This window comes from Schistocerca serialis, chromosome 4, assembly GCF_023864345.2.
Source record: "Schistocerca serialis cubense isolate TAMUIC-IGC-003099 chromosome 4, iqSchSeri2.2, whole genome shotgun sequence".
NCBI classification, from domain to species: domain Eukaryota; kingdom Metazoa; phylum Arthropoda; class Insecta; order Orthoptera; family Acrididae; genus Schistocerca; species Schistocerca serialis.
This window is the reverse complement of record NC_064641.1, coordinates 186406449-186426434: the sequence shown is the minus strand read 5'-3', so window position 1 is coordinate 186426434 and position 19986 is coordinate 186406449. Positions and strand designations below refer to the sequence as shown.

Sequence of the window (19986 nt, the reverse complement as noted above, 5' to 3'; positions counted from 1 at the left end):
AAATAATACATAATTATAAGCACGCCTCATAGATGGTTGCGTTACAGATTTGCATTGGATGTGCCTTACGTGAAATGTCGGTTTGTAGTGTTTGTTTTCATAGTCCAAGAGATGTGAATACATTCCCACTTTGCCGGCCGCTGTGGCCGAGCGGTTCTAGGCGCTTCAGTCTGGAACCGCGCGACCGCTACGGTCGCAGGTTCGAATCCTGCCTCGGGAATGGATGTGTGTGATGTACTTAGGTTAGTTAGGTTCAAGTAGTTCTAAGTTCTAGGGGACTGATGACCTCAGATGTTAAGTCCCATAGTGCTCATAGCCATTCGAACCATTTTGAACCATTCCCACTGCATTCTTATCGTTGCACATGTAATTTTTTCTCACTGAGCGCTTGCTGTCTCAACACCATCAACATTTGCCTTCAAATAACAGCCACAGTCTCCAATCATGTCATCATATGACAAAATTGCTTGACTTTAAATATAATGCTAACAGAAAAAAGAAGACGATGACAAAATGTAGGAGCAATGTGGAAACTCACAGATGAAGACCATAATGCATGCAAAAGTCTAGCTGAGACCTTCGACGGCAGAGAACGTCAACATGGCGGATGATGCTGATGGACCGATACTTGCAACTTACTAGGGGCGCTGCACTTTGCGCCGGCTTACCTCGACGAGGCCCTCGAGGATCCTCATGGCGAAGAAGAAGTACTCGTTGACCCAGGCGGTGAAGGGGCTGACCACGGTGAGGATGGCGGGCACGAGCGCACCCAGACCGAACACCAGCTTGCCGCCGAAGCGCTCGGCGAGCAGCCCGCCCGGCACCTGGCCCACCGTGTAGCCGTAGAAGAAGCCCGCCAGCATCATGCCCTGCATCTCCTCGTCCCACACGAACGAGCCGTCCTGTAACACGGGGCGCACCCACCAGTCGCTACAGCGGTCCGCCAGACATTTGTTGACAGATCACTCTCCTGGACTGCGCCATCAGCCACGTTTCTGGTTAAGTTCTCTTAGCTAGTGCTCTTTTCATAGGCAGTATCTGTCATGCAAGCTTTCCAGTTCGTCAGAATGCTTGGACTGAACAAGATCTTGATCACATCCAACTCACTATTGTCAGCTTGCAACACTCCAATGAATCTGAAGGGATGGCATGAAGCTCTGGACATGATGCAGCAGGTTGTTGAGTTGCACGACATGGAACTTCAGTGAAGTTTCTTTAGGTACTATAATAGCGAGTCGTTTACATCTCTAATACACTACTGGCCATTAAAATTGCTACACCAAGAAGAAATACAGATGATAAGCGGGTATTCATTGGACAAATATATTATACTAGAACTGACATGTGATTACATTTTCACCCAATTTGGCTGCACAGATCCTGAGAAATCAGTACCCCCAGAACGGCCTTGATACGCCTAGGCATTGAGTCAACAGAGGTTGGATGGCATGTACAGGTACAGCTGCCCATGCAGCTTCAACACGATACCACAGTTCATCAAGAGTAGTGACTGGCGTACTGTGATGAGCCAGTTGCCCGGCCACCAATGCCCAGACGTTTTCATCTGGTGAGAGTTCAGGAGAATGTGGTGGCCAGGGCAGCAGTCGAACATTTTCTTTATCCAGGAAAGCCCGTACAGGACCTGCACATGAGGTCGTGTATTATCCTGCTGAAATGTAGGGTTTCGCAGTGATCGAATGAGGGGTAGAGCCACGGGTCGTAACACATCTGAAATGTAACGTCCACTGTTCAAAGTGCCGTCAATGCGAACAAGACGTGACCGACACGTGTAACCAATGGCACCCCTTACCATCACGCCGGGTGATACGCCAGTATGGCGATGACGAATGCACGCTTCCAATGCGCGTTCACGGCGATGTCGCCAAACACGGATGCGACCATCACAATGCTGTAAACAGAACCTGGATTCGTCCGAAAAAATAACGTTTTGCCATTCGTGCCCCCAGGTTCGTCGTTGAGTACACCATCGCAGGCGCTCCTGCCCGTGATGCAGCGTCAAGGGTATCCGCAACCATGGTCTCCGAGCTGATAGTCCGTGTTGCTGCAAACGTCGTCGAACTGTTCGTGCCGGCCGCGGTGGTCTAGCGGTTCAGGCGCTCAGTCCGGAACCGCGCGACTGCTACGGTCGCAGGTTCGAATCCTGCCTTGGGTATGGATGTGTGTGATGTCCTTAGGTTAGTTAGGTTTAAGTAGTTCTAAGTTCTAGGGGACTGATGACCACAGATGTTAAGTCCCATAGTGCTTAGAGGCATTTGAACCATTTTTTTTTTTTTTAACTGTTCGTGTAGATGGTTGTTGTCTTGCAAACGTCCCCATCTGCTGACTCAGGAATCGAGACGTGGCTGCAAGATCCGTTACAGCCATGCGGATAAGATGCCTGTCATGTCGACTGCTACTGATACGAGGCCGTTGGGATCCAGCACGGCGTTCTGTATTACCCTCCTGAACCCACCGATTCCATATTCTGCTAACAGTCATTGGATCTCGACCAACGCGAGCAGCAATGTCGCGATACGATAAACCACATTGGCGATGGGCTACAATCCGACCTTTATCAAAGTCAGAAACGTGATGGTACGCATTTCTCCTCCTTACACGAGGCGTCACAACAACGTTTCACCAGGCAACGCCGGTCAACTGCTGTTTGTGTATGAGAAATCGGCTGGAAACTTTCCTCATGTCAGCACTTTGTAGGTGCCGCCACCGGCGCCAACCTTGTGTGAATGCTCCGAAAAGCTATTCATATGCATATCACAACAGCTTCTTCCTGTCGGTTAAATTTCGCGTCTGTAGCACGTCATCTTCGTGGTGTAGCAATTTTAATGGCCAGTAGTGTACATATTTACCGCAGGAGCCACTGCACCGTGCGTGGCAGGGACTACATCGTACCAACATTATTGGTCTTGTTCCCTACTCCATTCTCGTACTGAAAGGGGGAAAATGACTGTTCATATGCGTCCGTTCGCACTGTTACCTTTATTATCTAATTCCTGTGTTCCTTACGTGAGATATACGTTGTTGGCATCATAACGAAAACCTAAAATGTTTACCGAATGTCGAACCCGACGCCTTCTTTGTCGTCATTCCCTGTCTAAAATAATGCTCTTCTTGTGACGTTTATCTTTCTGATAACGATAGTAATGACGTGTGAAATAGTCTGTCGAGGGTTCTGCTTGTGCGACTGAAACACAAATACGAGGTGGTTCTGAAACGTAATGCCTCCGAATTTTTCGTGTGGAAGCTCTTTAAGATTTTTAAGAATCTACATCTTCATTCTTCGTGCCTGTTTGTTTATTTCTCAACATAGTCACCCTGACGACGAACACCTTTCTCCCAATGATAGACCGGTTTACTGATACGATCACTACAGACTGTTGCCGGCCTCGGTAGCCGAGCGGTTCTCGGCGCTACAGTCTGGAACCGCGCGACCGCTACGGTCGCAGGTTCGAATCCTGCCTCGGGCATGGATGTTTTACGTTAGTTAGGTTCAAGTAGTTCTAAGTTCTAGGCGACAGATGACCTCAGAAGTTAAGTCCCATAGTGCTCAGAGCCATTTGAACCATTTTTTTTGAACTACAGAATGTTTCACCTTTGTTGCACCGCTTCATCATTATCAACATGAACTCCTCGAAAGTGTTCTTTAAGTTACGGAAACAGATGAAAATCGGATGGGTCCAAGGCGGAACTGCATGGAAGATAATAGACGACAGTAAACCCACGACGTCGGATGGTTGCAAATGTCGCAGTGTTCGTATGTGTTCTGGCCTTGTAATGCTGAAACAAAGGCAGCTCCATGTGTGGACGAACTCTTCGTATTCGAAACTCGATTTCCTCACACTGTTTCTCACGACTAGTTACTTTACACACCACCAAGTTACACGCTTAAGTCCGGAGCTCTCTAGCGGCAGAGGGCTGCAGGACATGTAGAAACGAAGAACAAAGATGCGGAATGTTAACAACGTTTGTTTCATTTACGAAGCTGTAAGATTTTCCTCACAAAAAATTGGGAGGCATTACGTTCTAGCACTCCCTCGTAATAAAAAGCTAACTGCATACCATCTTTTCCTGAAAATTGAAAAACACTTCTTGCCGTTAAATTACCGATGAGCAGTTAAGTCTTTTTCTTTTCAGTCACTGACTGCGTTAATAATATACATTACTTCGCTCCATGAAATAAGACCTCCCCTGTGAACAAACACATACAGTTTAAACGACGAAGTTATTAACTTATCAAAGAAATGGAACTTCGATAAGAGCATTACTGGCCTCGTTGTTTGAACTGTATTTTTTTCACAGGACATAGCTGATTTTAAAAAACAAAAATAAGGTTCCCCGTCGCATTTTTCTGTCTGTATGTGAAAGATAATCTCAGGAACTACTGAAGGTATTTTGATACGGTTTTTACGAACAGATAGATTCATAAGAAAAGTTTGTGTACATGCTTAATTTATTACCACTACGCCACATATGTCGTAGACAATTAGTGCCACCTGTTCGAAGCCGGGGAGGATCTCTAGCAACAAATATTAACAAAAGGAAAACATCGAATAAACAATAAAAGACTTAGAAACTCATCAAGAATTTAGCTGGAAGAAGTCATATTGTATCCAAGAAAGCTTTTACGATTGTCGTTCAATAAGTAATGCCCCAGTTTTTTTTTTCTCAGAACATATTTACTGTCAAGAGTCAGAATTTGGTGACAATATCCATCAACACGTCTTCCCCATGTCCTAGTGTTCTACGTAGTCTCCATCACGTTCTATGGCCGTATGTCAACGTTGCGGGAGAGCATGTATTCCCTGCTGGTAAAAGCGCAAAGTGGTGCACCCAGCTTTCGTGGCCTTTCTTTGAATCTTGTGGTCCGCTCTGAGCATTCGTGGAACCCACCGTGAACACCTCTTTGAATGTGCGAGAGTCTCGACCATTGCAGACGCACTTCCAATGCTGGCCAACAACTGTAGAGCCAATTGTCGAGTTGGGATGCGCCGGCCGGCACGAATAATGGCGTCCGCATGGTTCTGCATCTACATCTACATGGATACTCTGCAAATCACATTTAAGTGCCTGGCAGAAGGTTCATCGAACCACCTTCACAATTCTCTATTATTCCAATCTTGTAAAGCGCGCGGAAATAACGAACACCTACATCTTTCTTTCCCTTATTTTATCATGGCGATCGTTTCTCCCCATGAAGGTCGATGTCAGCAAAATATTTTCGCTTTCGGAGGAGTCGCAACGAAAAACGCCTTTCTTCTAATGATTTCCAGCCCAAATCCTGTATCATTTCTGTGACACTCTATCCCATATTTCGCGATAATACAAAAAGTACTGCCCTTCTTTGAACTTTTTCGATGTACTCCGTCAGTCCTATCTGGTAAGGATCCCACATCGCGCAGCAGTATTCTAAAAGAGGACGGAGAAGTGTAGTGTAGGCAGTCTCCATAGTAGATCTGTTACATTTTCTAAGTGTCTTGCCAATAAAACGCAGTCTTTGGTTAGCCTTCCCAACAACATTTTCTATGTGTTCCCTCGAATTTAAGTTGTTCGTAATTGTAATACTTAGGTGTTTAGTTGAATTTACGGCTTTTAGATTAGACTGATTTATCGTGTAACCGAAGTTTAACGAATTCCTTTTAGCACTCACACGGATGACCTCACACTCTTCGTTATTTAGGGTCAACTACAAACTTTCACACAGTTCAGATATTTTTCTAAATCGTTTTGTGATATGTTTTGATCTTTAGACAACTTTATTAGTCGATAAACGACAGCATTATCTGCAAACAACGGAAGACGGCCGCTCAGTTTGTCTCCTAAATCCTAAGGAACAGCAAAGGGTCTATAACACTACCTCGGGGAACGCCGGAAATCACTTCTGGTTTACTCGATGACTTTCCGTCAGTTACTACGAACTGTGACCTCTCTGACAGGAAACAACAAATTCAGTTACACAACTGAGACGATATCCCATAAGCACACAATTTCACTACAAGCCGTTTGTGTGGTACAGTGTCAAAAGCCATTCAGCATGTATGGGGCAGTGGCTGTGACAGGACGTCCCGAGCGTGGCTGAACATGGAGGTCAGTTTGTGCATTTCCTGAGGCTGCAATTTTCTTTACCCATCACCCAAGTGTACTCCTAATAACTGCAGCATCGCCGTAGACTGCACACAAACGTTAATGGATGTTCACCACGGTTTCTTTTACTGCACGCAAGAATTCAATAACAATTCACTGCTTTTAACGTGGGTCGTTTGTCGACGCTGTTTTGATGTTGTACTACGGTTCTGCCATATGGCAAAAGGTTCGAAACTTTGCCGGCGCACAGAACAAACATCAAATGTGAAGCACCAGCAAGGACGTTTGTCTATGTATATTAATGGCATTACGTACTGAATGAAAGAATTGGTGCACATTTTTTATCGATTTGATGCGTCTTTCTAGGATAATTCTTAATAAATCGGATTTCTCGATTTCAGCGCCATCTGTCATTGGTTTAAAAAATGTTTCAGACAAAACTTGATTACTTTTTATGGAGAATCGGAATCTGCAATAAAAATGGGTGTTTCCATTTAACATTTATAGTTGCCCCCCCCCCCACCCCCCCAAGGGGGCGGGGGCTGGAGGTCACGTGTAGTACCATTTGATGCCCCCATTTGAGCTTACGAACTTGTCTTACCCACTATTTTTACCCGATGTATAGTTTTCGAGATAATCTCATCCGAAACTTCAGATGGACCACCCTTTAGGTTCAACACCTCTCCCCATGCACTGGGCCGTAATAGTTTCTTTGAAAGGGCTCGGCCGATTTCCTTCCCCACCCTTGACTCGATCCGAGCTTGCGCTCCGTCTCTAAGGACCTCCATGTCAATGGGGCTTTACACCCAATCTTCCTTCCTTCCTCGTACCGAGCCCTTGAGGTCGAGGCGAAATGTCGCAATCCCGACCCAAACGTACCGCTTACATGATTCAGGTTGGCATGCGTTCTGCACTGAGCGTGACTGGATAGCCCTGCTGGCAGAGGAACCGGGGGACTCACCTCGCGGTAGACCACTTCGGCGCCGCCGGCTGGCGGGCAAGTGTCCTCCCCATAGGTGTTGTTGTCGCTGCCGGAGCTGCCGCTGGAGATGGCCGTGTTGTTCACCATGGACACGATGGCCACCGACAGGTTCACTCGCAGCGAGTACAGGATGGCGATTCCGCTCATGCCCAGCGCCACCAGGATGTACCGAGCCTTGATCTTATCTGAAATACCAAATGCGCCGAGCGTTGTGTAAGAGAGGAAAAGTTTTCTTCAGTAATGAAAAGCATTTACGTGTGTATTTCAAATTATCTACTGGAATGCATGTCCATAAATTGCGTAAAGAAATAGTATGGGCAATTCATAGAATTTGTATTTTTTTGTGCAACCATGAAACTCTCATAATAATGCATATCTGAATATTACAATATCAGATGGGGGTCCCATTACAAATTGTAATGAGTGTGTCCTACTATTTACAGTCAAGTTGTATCGTTAGCCCAGAAGAACATCTGTGACTGATTACACCAGTTCTTTTATTATTGCTCTACTCATTCATTAAGAAGTATTATGAGTCACTCTGTACATTTCACATAAAGGATATTCCGTTATTCGATCGTTATCTGAATTATTCAAGCTCACCAGATCATGTCACATCATGATTTAATTCGCTCTTTCAGGATACAAAGGGACAAAAGCCCTAGTTATATTTGTATGGCTATGCAACATAGTAAGTCCACAATAACAAATAAAATTGTCAGAGGTCAACAACATGTGTTTATGTCTTTCTGTTCCAAATTTTGATTCGCTGCATATAAGATTAATATTCAGAAAGTTACATGGTTCGATGTATTTGTTTAGTTAGAATGAAGTCCCTACGAATACATATCGAAACACATTAATGAAGCACATCTTGTAACTGATAATGTCGAAAACCACCCAGATTTATCTATCTATCATCAGGACTTACTAATATTTATTTCAAATGATTCCAATGTTGGGCGAAACTAATATCTCCTTTACAGGGACGTATCATGAGTCGTGCTCGGATAGCTCAGTAGGTAGAGTATTTGCCCATGAAAGGCAAAGGTTCTAGATCAGAGTTGCAGTCCAGCGCAAGGTTTTAATCCAGCAGAAAGCTTCATAAGTAATCGCTTTATGATAGAGGTAGCAAGACAGATTTAAACAATTATCGTCCAGTTTTTTACTGATATGTTTTTCCCAAAATATTCGAAAAATTAATGTACTCAAGAGTACTTTCACACTGCAATGGGAACGATTTACTTAACATATCACAGTTTGGATTCCAGGAGAGCTGTTCGAATGAGAATGCTATTTTAACATTCACTCATCAACTAGTACAAGCTTTAAATAACAAAATGTTTCCAGCTGCTTTTCTTATCATATTTTCAAGGCACGTGATTGTGTAGATCATGTTACTGTCTCAGAAAAACTGAAGTTTTATATAATTAACAGCTTTACACACAGCTGGTTAGATTGTACTTAGCAAACATAATGTAATAAGTTGTGCTGAATAATTGGTACAATGTTAGAAGGATAGAGAGGAGAGAAATCACAAAGGGAGGCCCACAGGGTTCAATTTTTGGTCCACTCCTATTCCTTATATACATTTGAATCATCTATCACTTGACATTCATCAAGCAGAATTGATACTTTTTGCAGACAATACTAGTGCTATAATAAATCCCATTAGAGAGAAAGTAACAGAAAAGATGGTAAATGACACTTTCCAAAGAATTATGAAATGGTGCTCAGAAAATGGACCCTCCCTAAAGTTTGAAAAAAAAAAACACACAGTATTCAGTCCTTTACAAGAAATAGGGTGATACCAACAATTGATGTGGCACAAGAGCAAGAGTAAGTAATTAGGGCCCAATGCTCCAGATTTTTAGGTGTATGTGTTAATGAATACTTGAAGGAGCATATTACTGAGCTCTACAACAATTAAGTTCAGCTACTTTTACTCTTCGTATAACTGCTGTTCTTGGAAACAAACGAATCAACCTGCAGACTTACTTTGCATATTTCCACTCAGTAATGTCTTATGGAATAATCTGCTGCGGTAACTAATCACTTAGAAAGCACTGATTGCCCGAAAGTGAGCAGTAAGAATAATATGTGGTATTCATCCACGGACATCATGTAGCCCCCTCTTCAAGAAACTAGGTATTTATATTGCACCATCACAGTACATATATTCGCTAATGAATTTTGTCGTAAATAATCTGTCACAATTTGAGAACAGTGATATCCATGTCTACAATGCGAGGGAAAAATTACCTTCCTTACTCATTGTCAAAGCTGCCAGTGACTCAGAAAGGAGTTCAATATGAAGCAACAAAAGTATTTGATTATTTTCCCAATAACACAAAATTTCTGGCAGGTAGCAAAGCAACCCCTTCCATTTCAATAACGAATTTCTACTTAATAACTGACAACAAGTTTGGTACTTTGTTTTTAAGTGTAGTTGCCTGGCCAAGACTGAAATAACAATGTGTTCATTAATGTTAACACTAATCATGTATACATATCTTATATCTTATAAACTGACCTGTTCCATATCACTTCTATGAAAGAATTGTTCAAATGACCTATGAAACGTGTAATTAACTAACATATCTGAGTGTTCATGTAGATCCAACATGACTAAAGGAGGATGTGTCACTTTGACAAAAATGAAATAAACTAGATTCTTCCAGTAGATGTCACTAATTCAGATTACCTATTTGTTTGGGTATCTGACTGCTTAGTGTAGTATTTTATCCAACATGTGTCTCTACAGTTATGGATATGGTCATGTCCATTTTGGAAGATCGTACCATTTAGGATTAAAAGTGGAGTATTAGGTACCTGAAACTTCCTGGCAGATTAAAACTGTGTGCCGGACCGAGACTCGAACTCGGGACCTTTGCCTTCTGTGAAGTTTGGAAGGTAGGAGACGAACTACTGGCGGAATTAAAGCTGTGAGGACGGGGAGTGAGTCGTGCTTGGGTAGCTCAGTTGGTAGAGCACTTGTTCGCGAAAGGCAAAGGTCCCGAGTTCGAGTCTCGGTCCGGCACACAGTTTTAATCTACCAGGAAGTTTCATATCAGCGCACACTCCGCTGTAGAATGAAAATTTCATTCTATTAGCTACCTACTTAGGAAGTTATTTTTAGCACGCTCGTTTTGTAACAATTTAGATAATGGAAATATCATTGGAGCATTTAGTATGAGAGTCCAAATCATGTTTTAGGCATCAGTTTCAACAGGTGCGTGCGGGCGTATGTGTGTGTCAAAATAACAGTGCAACATTTGACCTAAGCGTTGCATTGTTGCGTTATAGACCTATTTTTCAGACATTTTAGGTTGAAGTAACTATGTCACACTTTACAGGCATTAAAGAACAATCTAGATGCAGAAAATATTTAATTTTAGGGTCTGTTGTGTCTTCTACCAAGTATGGTACAGAGACCAAACTATGGACATTCACAAGCTCTGTTAAACCTGTAAGTTTATGACATATTTTACATGTAAAAATTCTGTAAGTTACACCTGTTATGCAATTTTTGGGAAATACTTTTGAACATGACGCAAAAATTTTCGATCGTTCAGAGATTTTTGAGCACAGCCAAGACAACTGTTCTGGGGCTACAGTGTGATTTTATTTATTTTAATAGCCACCCAAATACTGCACTCTGATTTGCTGAAGATGGGAGGGAGGGGAGAGGATAGCAGGGAGAGGGGTGGGTATTGTTTGTTACATGATGATGATGGCATCATTGATAAGGGTGATGTGATTTGTCACGTGTTAGATAAGGGGTACATTGTCAACTAACACATGGGATTGGGTACGTGATAAGCATATGATGACCTTCAGCAGACAGTTGAAAGTCAAAGTGAGTAGTTTCTAAGTAGATTTACTACTCCTATCACTTGTAAATTATGTGGTTTTGTCCGCCTGGCTACCGCGCTGCTTGCCGAGCGGGAAGGCGTGCCGCCGCCCGGCACGAATCCGCCCGGCGGATTAGTGTCGAGGTCCGGTGTGCCGGCCAGCCTGTGGATGGTTTTTAAGGCGGTTTTCCATCTGCCTCGGCGAATGTGGGCTGGTTCCCGTTATTCTTAGCAAAAGAGAGTGCAATATTTCGCAAAATTTACATCTACATCTATACTCCGCGAGCCACCTTACGGTGTGTGGCGGAGGGTACTTATTGTACCACTATCTGATCCCCCCTTTACTGAAAATATATGACGCAGCAGTAGACGGAGGCGAAAACATTGACACACAAATTATTATGCCTATAAAGGAATACGAGTACTGTTTGGCAAAAATTATTAAAATGTTTGCGCCATGCGTACATGGGTCCTTTAGCGATAGAGGATAGAAACAGCTTCAATCAGAATCTGCCACTTCACTCATGGAAGCTACTATCCCGAGAATGTAATATCACTTATGCAAAGAAGCACTTTTATCTTTCGCTATATCCGTAGTAGCATTAATTGTAGGCTTACTTTTCTACACGACGACAAACGTATAGGACATGGTGATGGAAAACCTCAAAATAGATCCATGTCGGTTACAAAAGCATTTGAGGATGAAATACGTGACCGAAACACGTTGTGATATGTTAGCACAACATTATCTCTTGATCATGGAGAACACATAAGAAAAATTTCAATATCTTATATTAAAATTTAAATCCTTCGTGACGCTTAGATACAGTCTCAATCTCTATACTGAGTATAAAAATTTGTAGTAATTATGAATGTAATAAACAGTGTTTATGACTAATACTATCAAAGGGTATAAAATTAATCTGAATGATCAACAAAATAGTTTGATTTCAGAGTAGTGGTTGTACCGTATCTAGGAGTCAAAAGCATGTTCAAGGGCACGTTAAACCGAAACATCTTTAATTCCTTAGTACGAGTATTAGGTCTCTCGTAATCTATCTCACCAGACCACACAGAACCAGTCTACTTTTTTAAACATTGTACAGTTTTATAAATGTTTTATAAACCTGGAGCTCAGCAGCGTGCACTAAACTCAAGAACTTTATTTTTGGCAACTAGAAGTCGTCATCGGCTGCGTAAAACATATTTTTGAAATTTTATTCTCCCGGACAAGTATCGCGACACACGTCCATCCTCAGAGGCCAGGTGTAAAAATCGTTGCGTTGTATAAACAATCTCTGAGATTCACTGTTTGTGAAAATTGCGACACCTGGAAGGAAACGTCTGAATCACTCCGAAATCGGAGAATGCGTAGGGCAGTGAAACCATGATACGTGATTAAGATTGCAGAGAGACGGCGTTCACGTAGGATAAGAAGCGTCTTCTATTGTGTTATCGGACAGGTCAGTGTTACGCCACGCTTAATCGGTGAGGAAGCGTCCAGCGAAGTGGAAACGTGCAAGCAAGTGACGGAATATCTCGTCAACGTCAAGGGCCGCAATATCAGCATGTCAGTTAGTTCGAACAGGGAAGGTTGATTGCACTCAGGGAAACAGGTTTTTCGTATCGTGACATTGTGGCTCGCACAGAGCATGCTGTTATGACAATGATGCTTGAATAGAACCAGTGGATAGAAGAGGAAAGTCAAACATCAATGAGCGGGTACTGGAACACACATTGCGATCACAGCTCAGGATGACTGCCATCTTGTGTGCATAGCTGAAACCCACAGAGTTGCTTTGTGCACAGTGTCAGCTTGACGTTGGAGCACTGCAACAGGTGTGGACATGTCGGCTTCGAAGGTTTGAAACCACCTGCTGAGGGCTGTACTGGTGGGACGCATCGTACTGTGTCGGTTTCCACTGACCAAAAACCACCAATATCTCAAACTGCAGTGGACGCTTGGACGCCGCCACTGGCGTACTGAATGGCGAAGTGTAGTGTTTTCGAACGAGTCCCGCTTAAGTCTGTCCTACAATAATGGCCCTGTACTTGTTGGACATCACCTTGGTGAACGCAGTCGGACAGACTGCATTGTTGAGTGGTATAGCGGTCGAAGGTCTAATATGATGTTTTGTTTCGCCATTAGCTGTAACTTGCGATCCCATGTCCTACGTATCGAGGACAGCATGCATAGCAACAGCTACATCAGGAGGGTTTTAGACCCTGAGGCGCTGCCCCTCCTGCAGGTATCTCCACATTCCATATTTTAGATGGAAAATGTCCATCCACATATGGCGAGGTATATGCAAGCTTTCTTCGAAGAACGATGTACCGCTGTTATCCTAGCCTGCTCGTTTGCCTGGCACCTCATCCATGGAACATGTATGGTATATGGTCAGTCACCAAATTACTTGTTCTGGTCTTCCAATAGCCACCGTCGGTGCTTTGTGGACGCTCCCACAAATCGTGTGGTAATGTGTTCCCCATCGCGTAACCAGGCCCTCTTTGATTCCATGCCACGGCGTCTAGCAGCTCTGGTTGCAGCACATGGCAGCTTCACTATACTATATTCGCATGGTCAAAGCGCGTGTACACTGGTTAGCCAGAACATTATGACCACATACCTAAAAGCCAGTATGTTCACCCTTGGCAAGGATAACTGTGGCGACACATATCTGCGTGGAAGCAGTGAGGCCTTAGTAGATCGCTGGAGGGAGTTGGCACCACATCTTCACATACAAATCACCTAAATCCTGTAAATTCCGGGGAGGGTTGGGCGATGAGCTCTGACGCAACGTTACATCACATCCCAGATGTCTTCGATCGGGTTCCGATCTGGCCAGTCCGGGAGCCAGAACACCAATTTGAACTCGCCATTGTGTTCCTCGAAACACTCCATCACACTCCTGGCCTTGAACATAGTGCATTGTCTTGCTGAAAAATTCCACTGCCATCGGGGAACAAGATCGTCATGAAGGGGTTTAGTGGTCTGCATCCAGTGTACGATACTCCTTGCCTTGCACGAGCTCCACTGAACCAATGGAAGGCCACGTGATTGTTCACCAGAGCATAATGCAGCCGCCGCCAGCTTGTCTGCGTTACATCCTGTCAGGGAGCTGTTCCTCTGGAAGACGACGGACTATTGCCTCACATCGGCATGATGAAGAAGGTAATGGGATTCATCAGATGATGCAACGCTCTGCCATTGCGGCAGCGTCCAATGCCGATGGTCACGTGCGAAGTTCAGTCGTAGTTGCCGATGTCGTGGTGTTAACATTGGCACATGCATGAGTCGTCTGCTGCGGAGGACCATCAATAGGAGTTCATATGGTTCAAATAGCTCTGAGCACTATGGGACTTAACTTCTGAGGTCATCAGTCCCCTAGAACTTAGAACTACTGCAACCTAACTAACCTAAGGACATCACACACATCCATGCCCGAGGCAGGATTCGAACCTGCGACCGCAGCGGTATCGCGGTTCCAGACTGTAGCGCCTAGAACCGCTCGGCCACTCCGGCACTGTGTGCTCAGACATTCTTGTACTCTAGCCAGTATTAAAGGCTGATGTTAGTTCCACCACATTCGCCGCCTGTCCTGTTGTATCAGTCTGTCCAGCCTACGACGTCCGACATCCACAGTGAGGCGTGGCTGCCTAACCCCGCGACATCTGGACGTGATTTCACTTTCGTTTCGCCAGTGTTTAAGACACTCACCACAGTACTCCTCGAACACCCGAAAAGTCGTACAGTTTCCTGAAGGCTCATGCCAAGCCTCCGGCCATCACAATCTGGCTCAGTCAAACGCGAACAGATCTTGCGCCTTCTACACACATACAGCACACTCAGTGATACTATATACTCAGTTCGTGTGCCCGATTAGCAGTCACTCCAGGCCAGGTGAGCTGCTGTCACCTGGACGGGTTTATATCGATAGTAGGTCGGTAGTCATAACGTTTTGGCAACTCAGTGTATAGATCTGACAAGGGAACCTCCCCATCGCACCCCCCTCAGATTTAGTTATAACTTGGCACAGTGGATAGGCCTTGATAAACTAAACACAGATCAATTGAGAAAACAGGAAGAAGTTGTGTGGAACTGTGAAAAAATAATATACAAACTGGTCATCAGTCTTGGCCACATAGGCAACATAAAGAAGAAGATAAGCTGAGGAGCGCCGTGGTCACGTGGTAGAGTGAGCAGCTGCAGAAGGAGAGGTCCTTGGTTCATGTCTTCCCAGGAGCGAAAATTTTACTTTCTTTATTTTTGCATAGTTATTATCTGTCCGTTCGTTCATTGACGTCTCTGTTCACTGTAATAAGTTTAGTGTCTGTGTTTTGCGACCGCATCGCAAAACCGTGCGATTAGTAGACGAAAGGACGTGCCTCTCCAATCGGAACCGAAAACATTTGATCGCAAGGTCATAGGTTAACCGATTCCTCCACAGGAAAACACATCTGATATATTCTATACGACACTGGTGACGGCATGTGCGTCATTTGACAGGAATATGTTGTCGACCCACCTAACTTGTACACTTGGCGAATGGGTTAAAAGATTCTTCTACCTTGCCCGATTTAGGTTTTCTTGTGGATGTGATAATCACTCCCAAAAAAGTGATGAAAACATAAGAGTTTGTCACATAAACTGAAAATAAAAAATTAAAGTTTTCACTCGGTGGAAGATTTGAACCAAGAACCTTTCGTTTCGCAGCTGCTCACGTTACCACGAGACCACGGCGCTGCTGCGGTCCCAGTGTCTTAATATTGCCTATCTTGCCATGAACTACTCAGTTTGTATATTTTGCTTATTTTTTCACAGTTCCACACAACTTCTTCCTGTTTTCTCGATTGATCTGTGTTCAGTTTTTCAAGGCCTATCCACTGTGCCAACTTATAACTAAATCTGAGGGGGGTGCGATGGGGAGGTTCCCTTGTGAGCCGCGCGGAGTGGCCTTTCGGTTAGAGACCCAATGCCACCGATTGCGCGGCCCCTCCCGCCGGAGGATAGAGTCCTCCCTCGGGCATGTGTGTGTGTGTGTTGCTCTTAGCATAAGTTACTTTAAGTAGTGTGTAAGTCTAGGAACCGATGACCTCAGCAGTTTGTTCCCTTAGGAATTCGCACACATTCTGGTCGTTTGTATTAATTTCATTGTAATCACATGTTTTAATCTTGGTTTTCCCATTTTCACCAACAATAGTGTAAAATCGATTGTGTATGCTGCCATATACGTGTGTACCATCGTGTGTAGAGTGTTTCTTAGAGTCTGTTCAGATGAAGTAACAGTTTCCACAGTATGCCTCTAGTATGTAAAGTCGTATGGCGTGATGCCCGACGGGCAGGTTGAGCCACCTAAACAGAAAGGCTTTACGACTCCTTCTCGCACAATGATACCTATCCTTTGTGGAGTGCGATTTTTGGGTGTTTAAATGTATCACGTAAGTGTCGGTGACTGTAATGTGTGTGTGTGTGTGTGTGTGTGTGTGTGTGTGTGTGTGTGTGTGTGTGTGTGTAGTGCAGCGTCCTGCTCATGTTGGATGATGATGAGAGAAGGGAGAGGGTGAAACCGGGTACCGGCACATAGTCTCCTCACTCCTCTCGAATAGCACCAAGGAGGCCACCGAACTTAACTCCCCATATGACGCACGGATCATAATCAACAGCGATACATGCCCTCGTTCCATCAGTCAGCGCGGAGACGTTTGGGACTGAATCCAGGACATTGGCGCAAAGACTAATGATCAGCGACTCTGCAGCACCATCCCTCCTGCCAACAGCTCGTGACATAACCAGGCGCTTATCCATCCAAGCAGTGGCTATGCCCGACGTCTCTTAACTCGATGATATGACGAAAACAGATATATTCAACGAAGCAGGGCCTTTGCTAGTGTGCCTCTGAAGATGGGCATGTGTCCCGACACTTGCCTGACAGGAAAAAATTTTGAAGTCGTAAAATGCAGCGACTGACAGCTTTTAGTCACCAAAAATGAAGTTATACCTTGCAGCCACAGTATGTTCCTTATTTAACAACCCAGCTGTCTGGCCTCGTTTCGAACCGCTGCCTGTAACACTCACAATGTGTACGCCAAGCCGGCAGTAAATTTTCTACATAACCAGACGCACATATTCTTCCCCTCGTAATCGAAATACAAATTTAAGTTGTTGTTCCACTCAAGCTTACCTGTAGTATCAATGAGATCCAGCTCGGCTTCTGTCAGCCCTCCGTGGCCTTTCTCTTCATTTCCTGGCTCCCTTGCTGCTCCCATCTTTCAGGTTGAGTAGCAAAGTACAGCAGTCCGCTCTTCAAACGGTCGCAGTGGGTAGCACGAATGCACACTGGCAGCAGCCTTCAACAAAAGACAGCAGTCTTATTTTTAATATCAAACGCCAAGCTGTCCACCGCATCCACACTCGCGCAGATACTGTGTGAGACAGACCCCCGTGCCGTCACGGCCCGTCACGTTTTATACCCGCGACACTTTCGAAACTATGGACCGCGCTGTGACTATTTCGTAACCGAACAAATGCATTCCTGATCCTCTGGACACAAAAGACGATTTAAGTCCACCGCCTCATCATACAATTAGCAATACCGGCTGGGCCAAGATAAACGGATCAAAAGTGATTTACAACAGCTTTATGCGGGACTTAGCGGTACTATCTGAGGGATGAAGCGCGGGAAGGCGGCGTTGGTACGATGAAAAATTCACGCCCACGATTTTGCTATCGCGAAAGTATTCCTTGAAAGATAGCAACGCCGCTACTAACGTCATCCAGATACGCTACCGACAAGAAAAATCACAGTTTGCTCTTTCGAATTGTGATTTACATCCTGAAACTGTTGTCTGTACAACATCAGACTACGTACTAGAAGGCCGAACACCATATGTAGATCAATTTTTCTAAACGCCTAAGTGTTTAAATAGACACAACCTCTGACAAATGTGTCTTACAACAGTCACAGGTGTGTAGAAATAGTCATAAATCTGAGGTAGCACATTATTATTATTATTATTATTATTATCATTATTATTGTGTGCCCACTGGTACCTTTTCCATCAAACCTGTGCCCCCTAAGATGGTTTACGGAGACGTAAAACGGGATGACAGCACAAAGGTTTGAGTTCCTTCTATCCACGATAAAAATACGGAATATTAAAACAATCATCTCGCTAATCAAGTCTTGGTATAAGAGAAGGTATTACTTATTTCGGTCACATACTAAAAATGCTCCTGTTGAAGCAGTAGATGCCGTATTTTTGGCATTTGTTCCTGACAAAGGCTAGCCTTTATCAAACTAAAGGTGACGCGTTCCACAAATGATCAACTGTTTTACATTTAGACGAAGTAGAAATATTTGCAGCACATAACAGAATCAGCGCAACGCAACACAATCAGTTTCAAACTACGCTGCAGACACACAGCCGACAACTTAGAGGACTCGCCTTGCTTACGTACGATTTGACGTTCTTGTTGGTTTGTTTTACTGTGGTAATGCCGACCTGTTACGTGATATAAAGAAAATCATATCTTTTTGTTCCGATTTGGCGTATAACCTAGACCACAAGATAGTTGTGAATATTCTTAGCGTTCGCTATGCGTGCTATTTTCTCTTAATATGTCGACTGCCGTTTGGTTTTCCGTCAAGTTATTTTTGATGCTGTGACAACTACTTGTCTTACCATCCGTGATAAGGCCTAGGCTGTAAATATGCATACTATTGTATTTCTTAGCTTACTGTGTGACATTTTACTTTAAATAAAGATTAGTACTCATAAATACTAGACGGTTCCTCATCTAAAAGAATTTTATAGCATTTTATATAACAAATACAAAAAACAGACGAGTTTTGATTCAACCGAGCTTTTGATTGTACACTATCTATTTCTGATCTTTTTAATGAATTTACATGTTCCCTTGTAAATCTGTGGAGTTTTATGCCTAACAAATACGTACACATGGTTTTAGTCTATGTGCTGGATGTACACAAGGATTTGATTTAACGCTACTACATTCATTTTTAAGCTGACGCAGTATTGTGATTACCCGTCACTTCCTGTACACTTGCTTTGTACACCCTTATATACTAAATGTATATTCTTTTATTATGTAGGGGCCTGAAGATACAAAATAAATTGCCGAAACTGGTTTCAGAATAAAATGAAATATCATAAATTATACGGCTGTAGGTTAAGTTATTGACATTGAAAACTACTTACCAGCCGATGACCCCTGGCCGTGTTGGACCAATAGAGATTAATTCTATCGAAAGGACACGTGAAATTTAGAGTTAAAAAAAAATAATTTTCTTTGTTACGGGAAACACACCAATGCCTTCTGTAGACAGTGGGCTGACTCCACCTACACAGTTAAAAACGAAATTGCACATGTCTGGAGAAACACGTGAGAAAATGACGACTCTGAGGAGGTACACGCGGAATAAAGAATAACAGTGGGTCTGTCACACTTCCCTGAGGGATCCTGACGATACCCTTGTCTTTTATAATGTCAAACCCCAGTCATCCTTTTTTAGCACCTTTCCGTAATTCATCGCTATATTTTGGGGAGACTGAACTATTCTGCCACCCGCTTCAGAGAAACTAGCGGAAAATTTTTAGACAACATACTTGTATGGAGATAAACAAATTTAAGCTCATGCAGAGAGCCAACCATGCACAGTTACCAACCGTGCACAGGCAGGGTGACGACTCCAGCGAGCGACCAGATGGGTATAAAACTCTGTTTATTTATGTAACTTCGACTAATTACTTGTAGATTACGTACATGATTACTTACTAATATTATAACTTTACAGTGTAAATTGCCCTGAAGATGACCCCATCACAGGCTGAAACCGGTTGGCGGCAAAATTAATAATGTGATTGTGACTGTCATTTTGGATAATTAAACTAGCAGAAAGCCTTCCTCGAACGCTATAGTGCTCAATACAGACGTTCCACGCGTTATTATTCTCGTGGCTGATGTCTGTGGAGGAAACGGAGCGAGTTGCGCAATGTCTTGATACTGTACGCCCATTCACAAGGACGGTG

The 19986-nt window shown here is 43.7% G+C and overlaps 1 protein-coding gene across 2 annotated transcripts in view; it reads right to left on the bottom strand.

Moving 5' to 3' along the window:
- LOC126473828 (sialin-like) overlaps positions 1–19986 on the bottom strand; it is a 114230-nt gene that overhangs the window by 67316 nt on the left and 26928 nt on the right. For both annotated transcript variants that reach the window (XM_050101149.1, XM_050101148.1), the window contains 3 exons: positions 17118–17283; positions 7061–7266; positions 669–902 (listed from right to left, as the gene is read on the bottom strand). In XM_050101149.1, coding sequence (XP_049957106.1) covers positions 669–902; positions 7061–7266; positions 17118–17202 — 525 coding nt within the window. In that variant the 5' untranslated portion in view covers positions 17203–17283. The remainder of the gene's footprint in view (positions 1–668; positions 903–7060; positions 7267–17117; positions 17284–19986) is intronic.